The sequence below is a fragment of the Macrotis lagotis genome, chromosome 1, assembly GCF_037893015.1.
Source record: "Macrotis lagotis isolate mMagLag1 chromosome 1, bilby.v1.9.chrom.fasta, whole genome shotgun sequence".
Taxonomy (NCBI): Eukaryota; Metazoa; Chordata; class Mammalia; order Peramelemorphia; family Peramelidae; genus Macrotis; species Macrotis lagotis.
The window spans coordinates 412,138,286-412,155,842 of record NC_133658.1 but is presented as its reverse complement, the minus strand read 5'-3'; the positions used below and the strand labels follow the sequence as shown (position 1 = coordinate 412,155,842).

Below are 17,557 nucleotides of genomic sequence, written 5' to 3'. Positions count from 1 at the left end.
TAAGAAGCAGGATTCTGCCTTCTCATTTCAGTAGCTTTCCTGGCAACAACCACTGCAACCAAGATCAAGTGAGAAAAATATGTGACACTGCGGACTCCAAAGTGGTATATCAGTATTACTTCTTAGTATTTTGCAATGTCTGTGGACCTAGCAAAACAGCAGCTGGAGACTGCTGAGGGAAACTAATTTTTTATAGTTAGGTTTCTAGTTTACTAACATTCTTGGAAGAGGTAAGGATACACTTAAGTACATAAAAAATAAAAATAACGAAATTAAATTGTCTAACATGATGAACAGGTGTATCGTTTTTGGTGAAGCTATGCATTAGTCCATTCTAGAAAGCAGAAAGTTAACCAGCTTTGCATACCCTTTGACCTAGTTACACTGAGCCTAAAGAAAGAGGAAAAGGCTATATATGTAGAAAAATATATATGGCAACTCTTTATAGGAGCCAAAAATTGGAATCAAAGAGATTGTCTTATTAAAAGAAGGCTAAGTGGTCTATGACTTCCCTGGAATATTATTATGCCATTAAAAATGATGAAATGAACAATTTTAGAAGAGACCGAATACCTTTGTGAACTGACACAGAATGAGGGCACCTAGATAGGGCAATGGCTAGCTTACTTGTCAAGAGGACCTGAGTCCAAATCTGGCCTCAAATACTAAGCTGTGTGACCCTGGGTAGTTTTCTCCAATATGAAAAATAAAATGAAAAAATAAAGTGTTTGGAGAACAATCTATACCAATGATAATAAAATTATAAAGAAAAGCAACTTTGAAAGACTTTAGAAGTATAATCAATATAATGATAAAGCACAGGTCCAAAAACGGAAGATAAAATATATTCACTTTTCTTTTTTTTTAGCTTTTCTAAGGCAATAGGGTGGCTTGCCCAAGGCCACATGGCTAGGTAATTATTTAGTGTCTGAGGTCGGATTTGAACTCAGGTACTCCTGACTCCAAGGCCAGTACTCTATCCACTGTGCCACCTAGCTGCCCCTTATATTCACTTCTTGACAGAAAAGAAATATACCATGTCCATGGTTCCTGATACTGATTATCAGTCTTAAACTTCCTTTTGAAATATTGACCAACCAAAAAATAGTGTGTTAGAAAATGAGATCATTTCTTGTTTTGTTTTCCTAGGAATGCTAAAGATTTTATTATTTTTTCTAATAACTTTTTTGTTTTTATATCTCAAGTCATTTCTAGATAATCCCTCGTGTGAGAAATGAATATTTCTCTGTTATATTTAGAAACTATTGTATTTGGATCAGGATTTTTTCTTTTTTTTCTACTGACTCGTGGGAAATCTCTCTTAAGAGATTTACTCAGGCCAAGACCAATCAGATAGTAAAAGAAATTCTGAGTTTAGGCTATTATCTGTATTCCTTGTGTTCGCTCAGACAGGTCTGAAAAGTGTTGATGCTCCCTGTTATGAAGACTGAGGACATGAATATTGAGGTCTCTTGGACCAAGATTTGAGTAACCCAAGTCATGTACACTGAGATGGCCCACCTCCCATTGTGTTAACCAGTGAAAACATTCTCTATGAATAGCTTATAAATTGTGGCTTCACTGCCATTTGGAGTTCTTTGGTCTAACAAAAGACAGCCAAATGACCAACCTTTTATTAAGAACCTGCCAGAGTTGTTAATAAAATGATTAAACTATGTCTCTTAAGCCTTTTTGAACATCACACACACACATACACACACACACACAGTCTGTCTGTCTCTCAGTTGAGCAAACCAACCAACCATGCATTAACCTTATCAGACAGTGTATTGCAGCATTTCTAAGAATGTCTTTTGTTGACAAATGTCCTGTCCTTAGCCTGGTCAGAGGCTCTTAAGAAACCCTCTTAGGGTCCTCTTTTCTATGGTGATGTTTAGAAAGAAGAGCTTCATCCATTTTGATATAATGAACTGTAGATCCTGCAGGGAATTGTGCCAAATTTTGCTTGGGAAAAACAAACACTGAGGCCTAAACTGTACTGTAGTCATTAAAGTAGCATTTTCCTAACATATAATATGGTTGATTATGTCTTGGCTTGGTTAGATAATTGCATCCAGTTTTCCTGACTCTCTAAACAGTTTCATTTGAATTCAGAAGTATTTTTTACATAAATTTCAAAGCAAAAGCCTTATCCACTCTTTCGGTTTATTGTATCTTTTGGTTTACATTATCACTCTTGCTTCACATTATGAGAGTGGTATCTGTTGTGATGGAAGGCTCATTGCTCTAATCCATTTTAATTTTTATTGATTTTTTTACTGGTCAACTTTGGACATTGATTTTTTGCCTAATAAGTGAAACATTTCAGTAGTTCAATCATTTCTCATTTTCCTATGCCACTTGTTTGATTCCTTAATGAACAGTTCAAAGATTTTATAAGCTAAGTCTTAGCTAATTTATTCTTATAGTGCCCTATTAAAGTTGTTAGGTGATTTAGCATCAGTCCTTATTTCAGATGTGCTGCTTTCTGTATGTAAAGATTACTAGGTAGCCAAGAGGATATGACTCACTTTGAAGAATTGAGAATTCAATTACAATATCATGTATACTGGAAGTATAATTGCAAAATATGTTTCATGAAGGGGAATTATTGCATTTCTAGAAAGTGAATTTGTCTAGTGGTAATTCAATCTAAGGTGTTTTCATGTATCTATCTTTCACAAGGATTTTTGAATTTTAAAAGAATCCTTTCAGTGAGCCATAATGAACAAGAAATAAATCACTACTGTGATGGAATGTAAGTCCTGTTCACTACAGGGGAAATGGAGAGTTTTGAGTGATGAAGAGAAGTTTCAAAAAAGACCTCAAATGGGGCAGCTAGGTGGCACAGTGAATAGAGCACCGGCCTTGGAGTCAGGAGTACCTGGTTTCAAATCTGACCTCAGATACTTAGTAATTACCTAGCTGTGTGGCCTTGGGCAAGCCACTTAACCCCATTGCCTTGAAAAAAATCCAAAAAAAAAAAAAGACCTCAGTTACTATCTAGTATAAGATCAACCCTGTTGTGGTCCTGTGAACTTGTTGCTATTTTATATTGGGAGGGGAGTTAAAGTTACATTTTCTCCTATTTATTGAATTAGTTTGACTAATTTTGGGTAATTTGCTTTTAGCAATGGCTTTGCTCCTCTCCCTGATTGTGTACAAAACAAAAATTGATACTTCAGTCCTCTGCAGTATTTTGTAGCTATTAGGTGGTGATTGATGTTAAAATGTTGAATATCATACATGTAGATTATGCTATTAACCAATTAATAATTATATAAGGAAAACACTTAGGATTGTTTTTCTAGGAACTGGGGAGGGAGCCACAAATCATGATCCTACTTGCTCCCTAGGCATGATGTTTGTCACTGGGAGGATTGAGGGAAAGATAATTAAAGGCTCCCTCAATATGTCATCCCTATGACTACAAAAATAATTCAGAGAAACATCTTTGTTATACAAGTGCAGCACATTTAAAATGAAACTTGATGCTACCTTGATTAATAATTTTAGCAGAGCATTATGTGAATAAATGAAAAAACTTCACCTGTATAATTTTTGAGCTCTATATCAAGAAAGTGAAAAATTAAAATATTCACACTTTAATTGTGAATTTGAAATTTTTCATTTTGAATGCTATGTTAACCTTGAAAAAATTGTTTATTGAATGTGAAAGGAAAATCCTTAGGGATCCACAGAATGTTCCTTTGAGATTGCCGGGGGTTTTGTTGATCAGTGACATCATTCTTAGTGCTGTTTATTTTCTCTGGTGTCTCCTTTTGATCTTGAGTCCTTTTAATTCTGTCATTTTCTTTACTGAATTCCTTAAAATGCCTAGCAGACTTGGGCATTCATTTTGGATTTGATTAATTGACTTTTGAATTTTCTTGCTGTGTCAATGTAACTTATTTTAGTTTTAGAGGGCAGACAAAGATCTTTTTGTGAAAATACACTAGAAGATAAATTTTAGGTGCCTTGTAGCTCTAAAGCTATGGTACTTGAAATCTCAATATAAAAGTGTGATTTTGAGCCCTCACAAAATATGAATCTCTCTCAACTGTTAGCCTATCAAGTATTTATTGAGAGCCTGTTATGTGCTAGCATTGTTCTGGGCCTCTTTAGGAAGACACATTTTCATCCTTGCAAATTAACTTTTTTTTTTAATGTTTTTGCAAGGCAAATGGGATTAAGTGGCTTTCCCAAGGCCACACAGCTAGGTAATTATTAAGTGTCTGAGGCCGCATTTGAACTCAGGTACTCCTGACTCCAGGGCCAGTACTTTATCCACTGCACCACCTAGATGCCCCCAAATTAACTTTCTCCCAAAATTCCATTTATTTATTTATTTGTTTGTTTGTTTGTTTATGGCAATGGGGTTAAGTGATTTGTTCAAGGTCATACAGCCAGGCAGTTATTAAGTGTCTGAGGCTGGATTTGAACTCAGGTCCTCCTGACGCTTGGGTGCCACCTAGAAGCCCCAGAAATTAATTTTTAAAAGTAAGAAAAACTAAGACAGGAATCAGCCTTTGACCATGGTGCTTCTAAGGTAAAGTCTTTTATTATTTCTCATTGTCTAAAGTTCTTTTCTTTCTTTTTGTACCCATGTAAGTCATCCTGGTGGCCTCAGCAGTTACCAGCATAAAACAAGAATAATGTGTGAAAAGGGGAGGGGACCATGTTGGCTTGTCGCCACTAAAGAGAATCTTGTGACACTTGAGACATGGCCAGGTAACTGCAAAAGGAGGCTGGCAACCAGGAAGGAATCTTGGGCCAAGATGACTCATGATTTGGGAAATTTTGGTGCGTGAGCTTTTTCTTCATTGTGTCTGATTTCATTTCCAGAAGAACCATTGAATGTTTCCTTGTCTAATTAAATGATTAGAACAGGACTCCATTGATTTCTGAATACTTTTTAATAGATCCTTTTATATATAATTAATACTCTTTCTGAAGTTTGAGTAGCTCAACTGTGAGGTCACCAGGAATTATCATAATTGGCTGTCCAAGAAGTGCTTTTTTGCTGTTCTCATGCCACAGCTTAATGAAGTTAACCCATGACTTCATATGTGGCAGAATGATATAAAAATAGTAGGAATATTCATATGCAGTCATTTCATTGACTTGCTACTGAATGATTTGAATTACACTAAGGTCTGGTCTTATGAGGTTCTACTCAGAATAGATAATATCTGTTAATACCCGGTTTCTACTTATTTAATCTGTAAAAAGGTACAAATTTAACTGAACCTAAATTTAATAACAAAGAATGATATTATAAATTCAGTATTAGATTTAAAATTTGAAGTCTATTATATTGGTTATTGAGTAATTTAGAATAAGAGTTTACTTGCAACATTCAGCAAATTTATATGTGCTTCCCGTTATACCTGCTTGGGGGTGATTTATTTCTAAGTTGTTTTTATTGGAGGTAGTTTTGTATAGTCAAGACAATACTGGGTTTAGAATCAGAATGACCTGGGTTTAAATTCTGCTCTACTCTGCTACTTACTACAGCTTCTGTGACCTGACAGCCTTTTCTTTTCTTTTTTTTTTTAATTATATGCAAAGAAAGTTTTCAGCATTTATTTTTCTTCCCATGACAGTGGGTAATCTGATATATGCTTTACATGCATAACTATGTTAAACATATTTCCATATTAGTCAGGTTGTGAAGGAAGAATCAGAAAAAAAGGGGGAAAATAAAAAGCATTAAACAAATTTTAAAAATTGAAAATAGTATGCTTTGGGTTCATTCAGCTTCCATATTTCCTTCTGGATGTGGTTGGCATTTTCTATCACAAGTCCTTTAAAATTCTGACATCCTTTTCAGTTCTAAATCTATGATTCATTAGACTAAGATCCTATTACTATCTTATCCTATTGTTATCTATAGTTTATTAGGTTCCATGTAAAGACACTTCATTTTGGAAGTATTCAAATTTTGTACCCTCAGTGAAACTACTTATTTTTTCTTCAGTTTTACCCAGCAGTAACACAGGACAGACCCTTCATATTCTTGAATAGGTTGACAATGTGGTACAATTGGAAGAACATCAACTCTGAAGTCAGAGAACCTGGGTTCAAATCCTGCCTCTGACACTGACCTTGTGAATATAGGCAAGTCACTTAAGTTCCTTGGCCCTCTTTTCCTCATCTGTAAATTGTTTTGGATCTGAAAGCCTCAGGACTTTTTTTAAATCAAGAGCTTTTATTCTGTAAGCTGGGGGTGGAGTTCTTTACTTGGTACAGACACAATATAGTGTAGTGAATTGACACCTCAGTTTGGAATCCAAAGAAATTGGATTTTGATCTTAGCCTATCCATGTGTTGGTTTCAGGTATATCATTTAATTTTTTTTTTCAATCAGCAAACATTTCTTAAACATCTATGTGCTGAGCAAAGTTTTGAGATGTTGAAGAGAAAAAGAAAATTAAAATAGCCCCTGCCTTCAAAGAGTTTACATTCTATGGAGGGAAACCACTGTTAAAGTAAATGGAAAAACATACAAAGTCATTGTTGGTAGAGGGTGTGTGGCATTTGTGGGGGATCAAGAAACTTGAAAGAAGCCAAGTCTTCCAAGAGGAAGAGAGCCAGTCATGAAGGACAGCCTTTGTAAGGCCAAGAGGTAGAGGTGTCTTATGTGAGAACAAGCAAAGGAGGCCAGTTTGGCTCAGCTCAAGAGGATGCAAAGGGAAATCATCTAAAAGAACCCACAAATGTGGCTAAGAGCTATAAATGCTACACAGAGCAGTAGCAGTGTGTGTTTCATCCTTTGACACAGGTATGGCCATTGAAGCTTCCTGACAGGGTCAGACCTTTATTTGGGTAATATTACTTTGGCAACTACATAGAGTATGGATGGGAAAAGGGAGAGACCAGCACCTGGGAGGCCAATTAGGAGGCAGTTTCATTTGGACAGATGAGTAGTGACAAGGTCTTAAGCTAGGATTGTGATACTGCAAAGAGAATGAAGGAGTTGAATTTGAGATGTTGTGGAGGCTGGCTTGACAACTATTCAGATTTGGGAGGTAAGGGAAAGTGAAGAGTCAGGTTTTGAACTTTGTGTGAAGGAAGGAAATGTAGGTGATGTAGAAGGATAATGGTCCCCTCTATAAAAGTAGTTGATAGAGGCGGCTAGGTGGCACAGTGGATAGAGCATCCACCCTGGAGTCAGGAGGACCTGAGTTCAAATCCCACCTCAGACACTTAATAATTATCTAGCTGTGTGGCCTTGGGCAAGCCACTTAACCCCATTTGCCTTGCAAAAAACCTAAAAAAAAAATAGTTGATAAAGTTGAAGAGGGATGGATTACAATAGAAAGATAGGAGGTTTTAGTTATGTTATGTTTGAGATACCTATAGGACATCCAGAGGAAAATATCCAGTAGTCAGTTGAAATATTTATTAATTGGTAACTGTAGAAAGTGCTGGATATACGAAGAGACAAGGGGAAAAAAAATCTGTCTCTGCCCTCAAGGAGTTTCCAGTCTAATGGAGGAAATGGTATGTAAATAACTGGATATATAGGAGATATTCATAGAGTATTAAATGGAGGGTGATCTCAGAGGGAAGCCACGGGTGGTAGAGAGGAGAGCAGGGCAGGCTCTCTGCAGAAGGTGGGATTTTAGTTGAATCTTGAAGGAATACTGGAAAACCAAGAGGCAGAGGTGAAGAATGAAGAACAACTAGAGAAAAGTTGAGAAAAGGATGGGAGTTGTGGAGTGTCCTGTTTGAATAGCAGTAGGTACTGGTATAGCTAGATTATATGTGGGGGGGTGGGGGGAGATAAGGTAGGAGAAGGTAGGTTGTGGAGGGCCTTAAATACTAGATAGAGCAATTTATATTTGATCCTGAAAGTAATAGGGAGCTGCTGGAATTTTTTGAGTCAGGGAGATGACACGGTAGAGCCTACAATTCAAATCATTGCAGCAGTTTAGTAAATGATGGACTGGAGTGGGGGGAGGAAAGTGTCCAATTTGGATATGAAGACCAACCTTAGAAGGCAATTGCTATGGTCCAGGCTTGAGGACTGTCTTTGGGAGAGGGCCTCACAGTGTGAGTGTAGATAAGGAAAGACAAATCCGAGATCAGGAAAATAGAAGCATGACTTGACAACAGATTGACTGTCTAGAATGAGCTTAAAGAGTAAAAGTGTAAATTAAGGTTGTGAGCCTTGGTGATTGGGAAGATGGTGGCACTTCAACAATAAAAGGGAAAAGAGAATGAACTCAGCTTTAGTAATGCCTTTGGGTCATCCAATTCTAGTTGTACAAAAGACAGTTGGTGATTGAAAGCTAGAGCTCAAGAGAGAGGTTGGTGTTGCAGAAATGGATCTGAGAATAATCTGCATAGATATTATAATTGAATCCATGGATAAGTTCATCAATAAAGGGAGAAGAGAAGAGGGTCCTGTAGAGAGATTTAGAGGACCTCTGAGGGAAATGGATGGATCTGAGTGAAGAATTGACAAAGACAGAAGGAATGTTGTACAATTAGAAATAGGAAAGAGCAGTGTCACAAATATTAGGTAAGCGGTCACCAGTACCAAATTCAGCCAAGAGGGCAAGAAGGAAGAAGAGCAAAGAAAGGTCACTTCGCAAGCAAGTTGGTTAATTGAGGTCGGAAGCCAGATCACAGAGTGTTGAAGCATGTGAGTAAAGGAAGCATTTATCATCTAGAATAGGTAGTTTTCTCAAGTTTAACCAAGAAGGATAGGGGTGATAGGGAGATAGTGAGGATGTTTGGATCAAAAGGCAGTTGGCAATGCTGGGCTGGAGTTTAGGAGAGTAATGATCATTAAGAAAGAGAATATAGAATAAGAGTTCTTAACCTGGAATTTGGGGATAGATTTCAAGAGGGTCTATGAAACTTGAATGGAAAATTGTTACAGCTTTTTTTTTTATATGATTGGAATCAGAGGCAACTCTTTTTTTTTTTCAAGGCAATGGTGTTAAGTGGCTTACCCAAAGCCACACAGCTAGGCAATCATTAAGTGCCTGAGGCTGGATTTGAGCTCAGGTCCTCCTGACACCGGGGTGGTGCTCTATCCACTGCACCACCTAGCTTCCCCACAATTTTCTTAATTCAGGCTTGGTGTTGAAATAAAGCACTCACGAGTCATTGAACAGTTAATGAAAGGAAGTTAACTTTGCCCCAAGACAGTAAAAATAAGCAGCAAAATGCAGAGGTTCTTAGTTTCTCTATTCCCTTCATACAGAAATAAAACTGGTCTGAATATCTAGGCAGGATATGGTGAAGTATGTAGTGACTCCAGTGGTCTTCAGAAATCCACCAAATTGGAAGAAACCCAACTTCCCCTTTTGGTGACCAGGTAACTTGGGCCAATCAGGTCCCAGGGACAGCTTCACCTCTTTTTAGGAAAAGTTAATCTAGGTCAGAGGAGGGAAGAAGGAAAAGCCTGGTTTATAAAGAGAAAAGATTATCTAGGATAAGACTTTGGTATACATCGACAAGGCAAGATATGAATAGTGCTCCAGCAAAGAAGATTGAGAAGGAATTAGCTAGCCAGACAAAAGGAGAACTGAGAGAGAACAAGTAGTAGTCAGAAACCCAGAGTGGAGGCAAGTCAACATAACATGCTTACTATACAAGTCCCTGCCCAAGGATCTTCCCTTTGATGGGAGAAAACAACCCATAATAAGAAGCTGAAGTGGAAGGTGGCATAGATAGGGTCCTTAAAACGGAGGTTTTGGGAAGAACCAACCAGTCAGGGTCCAGGAGGACTTACAGAGTGAAGAGGCATGGTGGAGAAAATCTGGATTGTCAGGACAGTAGAGGATCCAACAACAGAGGTTGATGCAGAATTTCAAATAAGACTAAGAGGTGCAGTAGGATGAGCATGGAGGAAAGGGCAGTCAGTTTTTACAGAAGATCAACAGTAGCTTTAGAGAGAGCAGCTTAAATGGAGTGATGAAGTTGGGAGTCATGCTACCAGTTGAGGAAGAGAGGAAATAGCAACAACTGACCACAGCTTTTTTGACAACAGTGAAAGAGAGAGAAGATCATAGCTTGTGGTATTGTGAGACTGGAGACCTAATTGGCAATTGGGGTGGGGTTGATATTGTAGGTAATCTGTGAAAGAAAGTAGGAGGAAGTGGGACAAAGGTTCAGGGAAAGGGGCTGGTCTTGGTTAAAAAAAAAAAGGCAACCACATATAGGGAAGATTCCAGTAACTGGGAAAGAGGAAATAGAGACACAGAAACTTAGGGGTATGTTCGTTATAGTGTCTCTAGAGAGATGGTCTCTTAATTGCCAAATTTGAGAAGGAAAAAAAATGGAATAACTCATAAGACTAAGGTTTAGAGGATGGTAAATTCTTTTTATTCTGTTCTCTTTTTATTGCTGAAAAAATGCCATCAGAATAGTGTGGGCCTGGTCTTTGTTGGAGTGAGGAATGTGGTTATTACAGGATGTTATTGATTTGATTAGAGTCAAATTGAGGCTTTCAAGTAATTAGGTGATCACCACAGACCTTGTTGGGTGTTTTTTTTTTGTATAGAACATAATGGTTACAGAGTGTTTTAATTTTTTGATTTGTAATAATAGAATGACCAGTTATGAAACACCAGTATGCCAGGGCACTGTACTAGGTACATAAATATTAAAGTTGATTAACATCTATTTACATAGTACTTTTTCACAAAGTACTTAACAGATATTATCTCATTTGATCCTCACAACAACCCAGAGAAGATGGTTGCTGGTTTTTGTTACCATTTTACAGATTGGAAAACAGGCAGACAGGAGTTAAATGACATGTCCAAGGTCACACAGGTAGGTCCCATTTGAACTCCGGTCTTCTTGCCTCCAGGTTCAGTACTACTTATTCCACAATCTAAACACAAATCTTTCCTTCAAGTAGATTATATTTTATCCTGGGCAACCACATGTACATATCTATAATACAAATTAAAGGTAATTTTGGGAAGGGGTGGCACGAACATCTGGGGAGATCAGAACAGGCTGCACGTGGAGGGTGGAGCTTCAGCTGAATCTTGAAGGGAGCATGGCCTGCTGAGAAGCAGTCCCAGAGGCCAGTCCAGCTCAGGGAGAAGAGGGAGGGTCACGTGGGAGCAGGGGCTGCTGTGGCCACTTTGTGGGGGGGGCCAGGCTACACAAGAGCTTACACCCTGCCTGCCTAACAAAGGCATCTGGAGGAGGCCCCAGAGGTGGTTGTGTGGGAGAGTGATGTGGTTAGAATTAGACTGAAGGCTAAGGAGAAGATGGAGGCAGGAGACCAGTTAGCAGGCCCCCACAGTGGTCAAGGTCAGGGTCTCAACTGAAGGGGCGACCCTGAGAGTGTGAGCTGAGCTCAGGTAGAAAGTGGGTGCAGGGAGAGGCCCTGAGATTGGGTCAGAAACCCCCATCTGACCCAGCTGGGGTAATAGCTGTGCTTTGAAGCTGGCTCGGCCTTCTGAGTAAAGGAGAAAAGGCACGTTTAAAAGTCAGGATCCAGAAGGAATATTTCAGGGATATTGGGATTTAGGTATCTTAGGCCCTCATTTTACTCAAATGAAGAAACTGAGATCCGGAAAGATAAATTGACTTATTCAAGGTAATAGGTAATAAGAGGCAGAGATTGGATCGGAAATCAGCCCCTCTGATTAAATCTGGTATAAATGAGAGAATACTGTCTCCCATCTAAATGCCTATGCACCTGTCAACTTTAATTCCTGTAATTTATTACCTTTTCACTTTTAGAATCCCTGGTTTCTATTAAGAATCATTTCTCAAGTACCATCTACCTTCTACTTGAATCCTATCTTGATCCAGTCTCCTTCAAGGTGTTTTCCTCATACTATCATGAATTCATTTTATATTTATTTTTATATATTTATATGTGTTTAAGGTATTTCCCTCATGAAAATATAAGTTCCAGAGAGCTGAATGTACAAACACAAAGAGTTTGGTGTAGAAATATATGAAATTCCACAAAGAAATAGGGCAGGGACAAGAGGAGGAGGATTAAGTGAGGATAAATTTTAGAGAGGGAATAGTAGTAAGCAAAACAGACTTAATTTCAGAGATTGAATCATAAAGGTGATCAAAGGGAAAAAGATGTGGAAGAAGCAGTGTCAGGATCCTGGACCAGGTGAAGAGAAGAGGGCAGAGGAGTCAGGCTAGATCACTTCAGTTATGGATGGACTATTATTAATACTATTCCATTTCCTTCACTGCTAACTTCTTTTTTTTAAGGAAAGAGTTGGGGACAAAGAGGGGAAAACAAAATGATATGATAGAGGATATGACAATAATCATAACAGTGAATATGAGTAGAATGAACTCAAATATAAAGCAAAAGAGAATAGCAGAATCAAACAATACGTTGTATACACGAAACAGAACTGAAATAAGATTACCACATATTTAAAATGGGGAATTGAGCAGAATTTATTGTGCTTACAGGTGAATTCAAAAAAAGAAGTGAAAAATACATGTAGTTAAGAGAGATAATAAAGAAACTATTACTAATTAAATATCAGAGAGAAATAGAAAAATCGTAGTTGGGGGCCTTAATGTACCCCTCTGATATAGAGAAATCTTAGAAAACAAGAAGTTTAAATTACTGGATAGAATTTTAGAATAATTAAATTATTAGTAATTAGTAAATAGGAACTTTAAAAATACATATTTCTATACATAAATTAACTGTGCATGATACCATTAGAAAAATTACCAGGGCACAAAAATTCTATAAATAAATGCAGAAAAATAAATAATAAATTTATATTTTATACCACATCACAACAAAAATTATAACAAATAAAAGGTATGAAAAGAAAGAATTCAAACTTGAATGGAGACTAATATCTTTTTTTAAGAAAGATTTTGTTTATTTTGAGTTTTATAATTTTCTGCCGTTCTTGCTTCCCTCCCCGCTCCCCCCCCCCCCCCCCACAGAAGGCAGTCTGTTAGTCTTTACATTGTTTCCATGGTATACATTTATCCCAGTTGAATGTGATGAGAGAGAAATCATATCCTTAAGGAAGAAAAATTATAAGAGATAGCAAAATTACATAATAAGATAACTTTTTTTTTCTAAATTGAAGGTAATAATCTTTGGTCTTTGTTCAAATTCCACAATTCTTTGGATACAGATAGTATTCTCCATTGCAGATAGTCCAGAATTGTCCCTGATTGTTGCACTGAAGGAATGAGCAAGTCAGTCAAGGTTGATCATCACCCCCATGTTGCTCTTAGGGTGCAGTGGTTTTCTGGTTCTGCTCATTTTGGTCAGCATCAGTTCATGCAGATCCTTCCAGGCTTCCCTGAATTCCCATCCCTACTGGTTTCTTTCTTTTTTTTTTAAGATTTTTTTTTGCAAGGCAATGGGGTTAAGTGGCTTGCCCAAGGCCACACAGCTAGGTAATTATTAAGTGTCTGAGACCGGATTTGAACCCAGGTACTCCTGACTCCAGGGCCAGTGCTCTATCCACTGCACTACCTAGCTGTCCTGTTGAATATTTTTGTACACGTGATTTTTACCCTTTTTCATCATCTCTTCAGGGTATAGACCCATTAGTGGTATTGCTGGATCAAAGGGTATGCACATTTTTGTTGCCCTTCGGGCATAGTTCCAAATTGATATATTAGTGTCCCAGATTTCCCACATCCCTTCCAACATTGATCATTGTCCTTTCTGATCATATTGGCCAGTCTGAGAGGTGTGAGGTGATACCTCAGAGAAGCTTTAATTTGCATTTCTCTAATAAGTAATGATTTAGAGCAACTTTTCATATGACTATGGATTGCTTTGACGCATATCCTTTGACCATTTGTCAATTGGGGAATGGCTTTTTGTTTTTTAATTTGACTTAGTTCTCTATAATATTTTAGAAATGAGTCCTTTGTCAGAAACACAAGTTGTAAAAGATTGTTTCCCAGTTTACATTTCTTTTGATCTTGGTCACAGTGGTTTTGTCTGTGCAAAAGCTTTTTAATTTATTTTTAATTTATTTATTTATTTTAGGTTTTTGCAAGGCAAACAGGGTTAAGTGACTTGCCCAAGGCCACACAGCTAGGTAATTATTAAGTGTCTGAGACCGGATTTGAACTCAGGTACTCCTGACTCCAAGACCAGTGCTTTATCCACTATGCCACCTAGCCACCCCAGCTTTTTAATTTAATGTAATTAAAATCATCTAGTTTGTTTTTAGTGATGACATATGATTTTTAAAACCTAGTAAAGGAGTAAAATTTTAAGCCCCTCCTTCCTAAGTAAACACAGAAGTAGATATTCTCAGGATCAAGAAGATGGGAAACAAAATTGAAAACAAATTGAATTGAAATAAAATTAAGATCACATTAACAAAAACAAAATAGATTTAGCTAATTTTATCAAAAAGGAGAAAAATCAAATTGCCAAAATGAGAAAAAAAGAGAATTTGCTACAGGCAAAGAGGAAATAAAGGAAGTTATAATTTACCTAAATAGATGCCAAATAAACCTAATAATTTAAATGACATGGATGAGTATTTATAATCATGTAAAAATCCAGAATAACTGAAAAAGAAATAGAGACCTTAACTCATACATACATTCTCAGAAAAAGAAAGTGAACAAGTTATGTCGACTCCCAGGAGAAAACACCTGAGAATAGAAGATTACTAAAGAACAGGCACAGTTTCACCTTTGTCAGTGTCTCCAAACCCTAGCAGGAGTGGCAGGAGTGCTCAGCCATAGTGTACTGGTGGATTGATTGAAATAGTAGTGGATCCCTTTCTCTAGACCAGGGAGGCCTTAGTTATCACTTCTTGGAGTTTTATGAGGGAAATCTTGTTCATTGTCATCTCTTGAAGTGCATTTAAGTGACTTCCCCAAGATCACACAATTAGTAAGAAGCAGAACTAGAATTGGAACGCCCAGGTCACTGACTACCAGATCCAGTGCTCTTGCTTCTTGACTATGCTACTTATTTGCCACAGAAAATCAGCTTACATAGGCTTTGCCTAGTTCTTCTCACTAACCAAGTGGCTTTGTGAAGGTAGGTCATTAGTTGCTTAACTTCCTGAACTTTGCAGAGAGAAAGAAGAGTTTACCTAGATCTAAGAGTTCACCTCTTTTGGCACTCATCTCTGTCTTTAATGCATTCCTGAGTTCTTTTGAAGGTTTTAGTTGTCATGTGAGTTCTCTCCCTACCTAGCTTCTTTGCAATGCACATAGTTTATATTAAACCTGGGAGCATAGAAAGGGAAAATATCTTTTCCTCTAAAGCCACTTGATGATAGAAACTGCAGAAGAGCATGGACTCTCAGACTTGTTTCCCAAGTAGGCTAATCAATCCCTTTGGCCCTCAAGTCCCTGGTAAAAGCACAAAGCATTCTGAAATGAAAGAACAGCCCTGTAAAATGAAAAAGGCTCAAAACAAATGTCTAAGAAAAAAAAAGAAATGTCCAAGAGTCATCGGGAATATTCATTAGTTTGAACTTTATTTTCATTTAGATATGAAAATTACTCTGATTTTCTTGGCCAAAAACAGGCCTTTTCTGTTTTTTGTTTGTGTTCCCTTCTTGGCTCACAACATGTATTTGAGTACATGATGTGTCTTTCCTTGGTACTGTGGTAGGCTCTTGGGGAATAAGTGCTAAGAAGTGACTACAAAAAAAATGATACACGACCTTGTATGCTTACAGAGAAATACCAGACATGGACAACAATAAAAGATGGTGATAGGGAATGTGACAAAATACGTGAGTGGAGTGCAACTGAGTTGTCCACACAATACATGGTATGGGTTCAGAAAATGAGAAAGATCACTAGGGGTTGGAGAGGATGGGGAAATAAGGCCTGAGCTAATGAAAGCTAAAAACAAAAAGCAAGCTACAGGTAAGCTAAGAACTCCAGTCATATCTAGAGAATCCCTGCAGATATCTTTTTCCATGGAGATGCTTAGCAGCAAAGAGAAGCAAACAGTTCATTGTGACAAGAGGTGGTTAAAAATAGCGCAGTCACTGTGGACCTTCACAACATAGCATAGTGGTGGTGACTTTTGGCTTTCTTAGACCCTGTGGCTGAGATTACCTGGTTCTGTCCAGTATCTTCATAAAAACCATCTGTCTCAGAGAATTTCGGAATTGTGGTGATAGTTTCTAGAGACCTGTTTGCAATGAGATCAAGTTAGATACAAATGAGACATTCTTATTCTGTGGTTGATTCTGTTTAGTTGTGTTATTGATGTTACTTAAGTTTTATTTCATTACACACAAGGAATTTTCAGAGAACTTCTTTTTAAACAAGTTACCTTTATATTAAGCATTCTACTTAGCATAGTGCCTGAGACATGATAGGCCTTAATAAATATTTATTGATTATTAGACAGTTGTATAATTTGATTGGAGGTTTTTAAATGACTTAAATAGAAGCAAAATTAATTATTTTTTATTTGTCTTTTAGGAAAGGTTTTCATTCCCACATGAATTACGGAAATCCTCCACCCTACTCGGACCCAGGTCCATCTGCCCCATATCCACCATATCTACAGCAACCAGGTGGTCCTCAAGCCTATCCTCCTCCTGGGCCTTATCCTGCTGGCCCTGCAGGGCCATATCCACCCCCTAATGCAGGGTATCCATACCAAGGCTATCCACAATATGGCTGGCAGGGTGGACCTCCTCCAGAAGCTCCCAAAACCACAGGTACTGTAAACATTACGTGCAGTCCTATGTCATGGTAGGAAATATTTCTATGTTTTTCTTGGCCAAAAAAAAAAGGCAGTTCATCTGGTCTTTGTAATAGAGTTCATTCTTAAGCTTTAATGATTGTTATTCCTAACTAATGAGGAAATTTTCTTCAGCAATGGGGTAGATATCCTTTTGATATTCTGAGCCTCTGTCCTTTGTGTTGTTCTCCTTTGGGACAGAAATCTTGTTTGGCATGTTTTCTAAGAGTCACTCGTGGGGGAAGTAATTTGAAGGTTTCAGGCTACTGGTATTTATTCTTACAGTAGCAGAAAATCTTGTTTTTCAGGCTCAGATTGTTGGAGCCAATTTATCTTTAAATTCCAACTCATCTTCATATAGTCATTTCTTTACAGAAGTATCTAGTAACTTTTAAACTAGGTTTAAATTAGTTTTCTAAGCTATACTTAGATTTTTACCTGCATTTTCAGTAGGTCGTTTAGGGTTGGGGCCCCTTCAATCCAGGCCCTTAATTTTCTGGGCCTTTGCTATTTCATGGTTCAACTGGTCTTAAAAAAAATCACACTATAATAAAGAATCTGGTTCTTTAATAATCACCTGTCTTTTCTCTGTGCCAAGTATATGATAAAATCATAACAGTTTTTGAACTGAAAGCATCTTGGTCTTATCTTCCTCAGAATCTCGGTAAGAATTTGTTGCTTTTATTTACCTTCTGATGTCAAGTGCCCTTTGTAAACACCCAGTTTTTTGTTTTTCAAAATGACTTAGGCTAAATCACTCATAATGATTTAGGCTGACCCTGTCAGAAATCAAGTCAGTAGACACTCTGCTATGCTAAACCACTTTGTGTATATCTTAACCCTTTGCTGAGCTAGAATATTGAAGGTTTATTTTTA

The 17,557-nt window shown here is 37.5% G+C and overlaps 1 protein-coding gene across 3 annotated transcripts in view; it reads left to right on the top strand.

Annotated features, from left to right (window-relative positions):
• Positions 1-17,557, top strand: part of CYSTM1 (cysteine rich transmembrane module containing 1) — a 101,223-nt gene that overhangs the window by 40,071 nt on the left and 43,595 nt on the right. For all 3 annotated transcript variants that reach the window (XM_074212851.1, XM_074212850.1, XM_074212849.1), the window contains exon 2: positions 16,417-16,658. In XM_074212851.1, the coding sequence (XP_074068952.1) occupies positions 16,436-16,658 (223 nt within the window). In that variant the 5' untranslated portion in view covers positions 16,417-16,435. The remainder of the gene's footprint in view (positions 1-16,416; positions 16,659-17,557) is intronic.